The 5,821-nt window shown below is 49.5% G+C and overlaps 1 protein-coding gene across 1 annotated transcript in view; it reads left to right on the top strand.

Annotated features, from left to right (window-relative positions):
• Nucleotides 1–701: 701 nt before the first annotated feature.
• LOC109302211 (matrix metalloproteinase-20-like) overlaps nt 702–5,821 on the top strand; it is a 23,980-nt gene continuing 18,860 nt past the window's right edge. The window contains exons 1-2 of the mRNA XM_019523777.1: nt 702–919; nt 4,356–4,504. Coding sequence (XP_019379322.1) covers nt 702–919; nt 4,356–4,504 — 367 coding nt within the window. The remainder of the gene's footprint in view (nt 920–4,355; nt 4,505–5,821) is intronic.

The raw sequence follows: 5,821 nt of genomic DNA, 5'->3' as shown, positions 1-5,821 counted from the left end.
CTGATCACTTAGGGAGTCTCCTTTTATACGTTGCTGGGCCTGGCTTTGCCCCTTTTTTAGGGCTTTTGTCTGACACATGCAGCAATCACACAGCAGTCACTCAGTTAACAGCACTCCCAACTGTTCAAAGCCCATGCCCAAAACACACACAACCCACCAAACAAACACTCAGTAAGCCAAACACAGGCAACCCTGGCTCATGTACCTTCCTGGAGCAGGATCTGGTGCCTGGTTCCTCTTCCTCATCCCCTTTCTCCTCTTGCCTAGAAAGGCAATCCAGCTTTGGAGTCACCCCAACCTGTTGCATGCCCATGGGCTGGACGGTGCCTCGGCCAGGTGGGACCAAGGGACCCACTGAGGGCCAGACAAAGTCTGTGGGCTGGGTGCTGTATTTTGCCCGCCCCGTCCTAAAGCCTGTCTTGATGACTCCCTCTCTATTTAAGGGCAAGCTCTTTAACCATTTTCTCTGTATTACTAGAGAGGTAAAATAGAAATAGGAGTATTTTCTTGTGTACTTGTGAAGTGTGGTTAATTGGTTTTTGTGAAGTGCTTAAACACTATTTTAAATTTATCTCAATACCTGAAAGAAGGCTTAAGAATAAAGTACTTAAAAATAATATTTCACTGAAGTGTGGGCCATGTTTTGAACATATTCTGAACCTACCCCTTTCATACAGAAATATCTACAGCAGTTTTATAGCATGGATCCAGTCTCTTCAAGGACAGCAAAAAGGTATATTAGAGCTGTCAGTAGCAAGATTAAAGAGATGCAAGGGTTCTTTGGTCTCTATGCAACTGGCAAACTGGACACTCAAACAGTGGCAATGATGAAAAAATCTCGATGTGGGGCCTCTGATGTGAAGAAACATGAGTTCTATATAAAGAAGCCCAAATGGAAAGGAAATACAGTAACATACCGGTAAGTGCTTATGACCGGACTCTTGTTTCCATTTTAACAAACAGTGTGTAGGTGAGTTATGCTATACTCCCATAACATATTAAAGAACTAAATAATTTTAAAAATCCATAGCTTATCTATAACAATGGTAACATATTCTATAGCTGGTCTGTTCTATGAAGTACCTAAATTGTTCCCCTTTGCCAAAGAAAAAAAACCCAGAGGTAAGGAACCCATGGTGAGTGTCGTGCTGCTCCTGACATTACTTTATTTGTGGTCCCCTGTAAGTACTTTAGAAATGCCTACTGTACCACTTTACATTTTTCAAAGCTCTATTCCAGGGGTGTCAAACAGGCCCCACATTCTGAAGCCAGCCCATAGGGCTGGGACAGTGTAGGCACGGTATAGTGCCGTATAGGGCTAGTACAGTTTAGGCCCCACAGGCTACTTGTAACATACATGCTGGCTCCAGCCCCATGTAGCACATGCAGCACACATGCAGCTCCAGCCGTGTACATGGCACATGGTGCAGGACCAGGATATATGCTACACACAGAGCATAAACCAGTCTGGAGTGTGTGCTGCATGTAGCGCCTGCACCAGACTAGCCTTGCGCACTAGCTCTGGTACACAGAGCTGGTCTAGGAGCCCCAGGTCCAGCATACAGGGCCAGTATGGCATAGGTGCTGTAGGCAGCACGCACCCAAAACTACACCAGGTGCTGCATGCAGCACATGCCAGCCTCAACCCTAGCCCTGGCCCCAGCCCCAGCCCACCACATGCATCACATGCTTGTCCCAAGCCTCACATGGCATGCAGTACAGGGGGCAGTCTGGGAGGCATGCTGCATATGGCCCCCACGCTGGACTGGCCTTGTAGGCTAGCTGCAGCACGCAGGGTCAGTCCGTGAGCTCATTCCAGACCAGTCCCAGATCTAGCACGTAGGCACCACATGTAGTGTATGCCCCAGACTGGCCCTAAGCACTGTGTGCAGCCCGTGTCAGATGGGTTCCATGCGTCATACACAATGAGCAGGGCTGGGGCCAGCATATACTGCTTACAGCACACAGGCTAGACAATAGCGCTTTATATGCCAGATCCAGCCCACAGCCCAGATCTTTGACACCCATGCTCTAAACAATATTAACTAACTACTGATTATATGGCTAATAAATGTTCACCATACACATTCATGATAGATTTTATGCTCACATTTGACAGATTCAGTAGACTAGACAAACAGAAGCTCAGTCCCACCTTTTCAGAACTGAGTGACTAAAGTGATTTAATATATAGATATGTAAACTCATAGTTTGATTTTCAGAGGTGCTAAGTGTGGCTTATAGGACTTCAAGAACTATGAAGACTATCTGTTCATTGTTCCAATGCCATTAATGCACCAGAAAGAGTTTGAAAGATGTGCTGGGCAAAAAATGTTATGGTTGAGTTTGTTGGAAATTAGACATAGCAAGGTATGTTATGAAGTGATGCCAGATAGAACTCGTAAACAAGGACCCATTATTACAGTAATATTAGCTCTTGGACATCCAGGTAGAACAGGGGTGGGCAAAATACAGTCCACAGGCTGGATCTGGCCCACAAGGCCCCTTCTATCCAGCTTGTGGAGCCCCTAAAAAATTAATATTTCTGGCCCACAGGGCCCCTAAAAAATTAATATTTCTCCACCTTTGGTTCCTGTCAAAAATGAAAACCCAGGGGAAGCCTGGTGGGCTCCAACAGCAGTGGGGCCCACCTGGCCCTGCCCCCCCAGCTGGAAGCCCCAGCCGGGGCTTCTGGCCTGGGAACATGTGGTTGCTCTGTGCTGCAACCGCAGGTAAGTGGGGGGTGAGAAGGGGGGGGACCCTGGGCAGGGAAGGAGCATGGAGTGGGGAAGCAGCCCCTTCCCCGCCCCATGGCTGGAACCCCGTGCTGCAGCTGCTCGCAGCCCAGGTGGTGCTGCCTGCACCTGCTCTGGACAGCCCTGTGCAGGCTGCGAATGGCTGCAGCAGGGACCGCTGGCCATGGGTTGGGGGAGGGGCTGCTTTTCCCCCTATGCTCAGCTTTTCCCTGGGCTCCTTCCCTGTGTGGAGAAAAGCAGCCCCTTCCTGGCCCCATGAGCAGCCCCATGGCTGGCGCACTCCTTGCTGCAGGTACTCGCAGCCCACACAGGGCTGTCCAGAGCAGGCACAGGCAGCCCAAGGTGGGCTGCAAGTGGCTGTAGCATGAGGCACTGGGCATGGGGTGGGCGAGGGGCTGCTTTTCCCCCCACCACTCTCAGCACCACCTTGTAACCTGGCCCCACTGCCAAGCTAGCAGTGGGGCCAAGTTACAAGCTGGTGCTGAGCGTGGCAAAGAGCAGCCCCTCACTCAACATGTAGCTGGTGCCCTGTGCTGCAGCTGCTCATAGCCTGCCTGGGACTGCCTGTGCCTGCTCCAGACAGCCCCATGTGGGCTGCGAGCACCTGCAGCAGGGAGCACAAGCCATGGGGTGGGCCAGGGGCTGCTTTTCCCTGTGCTCAGCACCAACTTCTTCCCTGCTGGCAAGCAGGGGGTTGGGGCTGTGCACTGCCCCCCACCTGTACCGCAGGGCTGGGGGGCACTGGGTGCGAGTGGGCAGGGAGCCCCAGTGGGAGCACAGGGCCCGCACTGGTGCCCCGGGGTCAGTGCTGGCAGGGCCCAAAGCAGGGTGGCAGGAGCACAGGGTCCCAGCTGGCAGAGGCTCTATGGAGCTGAGCCAGCTCCCCCCTCTCCCTGCTGGTGCAGCCCAGCCTAGGTCCATGGACCCCTGCCAGCCTGCACCCCACTTTGGGCCCCACCAGTGCTGGCCCTGGGACATTGGTCCCAAGACATTGGGACATTGGTCCCAAGATGGTGACCAGGGGTTGGGGCACCTGTCAAGGCGTGGGGCACCTGTCAAGGTGTACGGCTACCCATGCAGCCCTTGACAGCCTGCCAAAACTGGGTAAGTGGCCCTCCGCCCAAAATAATTTCCCACCCCTGAGGTAGAAGATTCATTATCAAGGCCTAGTGAGAAGAATGTAGACTTTTTCTCTGGTATGGATGGACCTTGCACCAATGATCTATATCTTAGTCACTGAAAATGTGGGTTGTAGTGAGACTTTGTTGAACCACACATTGAGTTCACATAAAAATAAAATCTACAGCTGTCTATGGATAACTTAAAGCCTAGCAGCAGATTATAACAGTGCTCCAGGATCTGCACTAGTGTGAGAGAGATTTATATTGCCTCTGTAGGTTTTACGCACATAAACATTGCCTTTACATAGAAGGAATTGTCCCAAATAAATGTCCAGCTTTTTTAGGTCAACTTAGCATTATTTACATGATACTCAGTGAACCTGGTAGACCAGAGAATACAGCCCTTTGATCACATAACTCATAATCTTAAATAACTGCATATTAATATTTGTGCTTTCTGAACCTTTTTTGTATGAAGGATACGGAATTACACCAACAAACTGAAGCGTGAGGAGGTGGAACAAGTAGTTGAAATGTCACTAAAGGTTTGGAGTGATGTCACACCACTAAATTTTGTGAGAAAACACAGTGGAGATGCAGATATCATGATTACATTTGCTTCTAAAGGTGCCTTGCTTTTTCTGTACTACTTTTGTGAAGAATATGTCCAAGGCATTTTGAAGTGCTAAGGTTGTTCTTTTGGAAAAGTGAACATATACCTCAAGGCTGTGTGCCCAGCACACCCCATCCATTTTGTCTGAAGACTTAAATGAAATGGGCAGTGGCTTGTCTGGAAAATGGAGCTGAGATGGAGGGGCCACTGGATGGGGCTTAATCAGTTTGCTGGTTAGAGCACTTTGTTGGGAAGTCAAAGGGGTAAAGGTTCAAACTCTGTCTGGGTAAAGGGTGCATAGAACCCAAATCTCCCACTTACTAGGTGAGAGCCCACCCAGCTACTAGGACTAGAATGCAATAGTCTTCCTTTCCCCTCCAGTTGTTAGTCATTGGGTTGTAGCAAGCTACATTTCCATGACTTACATGCACTTATGCATCTAGAATAGACGTGTATGTAGCCATACTTGCTCAGAAAGCTTTACACACAGGGTAGGGGGGAACAGAATCTCTGCATGAGTGTCAAAAACACCATTCACACAGCTAGAAAATTGCTATTTAGTCACATGAGAGGAAATAGATTTCTATTCCAAATGCTGCTCTGGCACACCTGCCCATCTAGTCCTGTGAGCTCTTAACCTAACACATTAGGACAGGGGAGTAACCAAGGGTACCTATTGGGGGGGTTAAGTTTCTCTATACTAATGCTAGGAGCATGGGGAATAAGCAGGAGGAACTCACACTCCTGCTTGCAAACAAAGACTTCGATCTGGATGGATTAACTGAAACCTGGTGGGACCCTATCCACAATTGGGCAGTAGGCATTGAGGGCTACAGGCTGTGCAGATAAGATGGAGAGAGGGGCGTTGTTCTCTATGTTAAGGAGCAGTTCACGTCTTCCATAATCAAGATGGGATCAGAAGAGGGTTAAATTGAGGTGCTGTGGGTCAGAACACAAGGGGGTTGGGGTGAAAGGGACTTGGTAGTGGGGGTCTATTATAGACCGCCACACCAGGAGGATGAGCTAGACCTGGAATTCTCAAGGCAGCTCTCAGAGGCTGTACACTCAAGGGACATGGTTGCAATGGATGACCTAAACTACCCTGACATCTGCTAGAAGCAGCAATCAGCTAGATCTAATCATTCACATGGGTTTTTAACCTGTATACAGGACCTTCACCTAACACAGGAGGTGTACAGTCCCACTAGGGGAAACGCCTTACTGAACTTCATAGTTTCATAGTTTCTAGGGTCAGAAGGGACCTGAGCAGATCATCTAGTCCGACCCCCTGCCATGGCAGGAAGAGCACTGGGGTCAAATGACCCCAGTAA

The sequence above is a fragment of the Gavialis gangeticus genome, unplaced genomic scaffold (assembly GCF_001723915.1).
Source record: "Gavialis gangeticus isolate Ggan-Ray unplaced genomic scaffold, GavGan_comp1, whole genome shotgun sequence".
Lineage (NCBI taxonomy): Eukaryota > Metazoa > Chordata > Crocodylia > Gavialidae > Gavialis > Gavialis gangeticus.
Note: the sequence above shows the minus strand (reverse complement) of the source record. Positions and strands in the feature narration are given on the sequence as shown.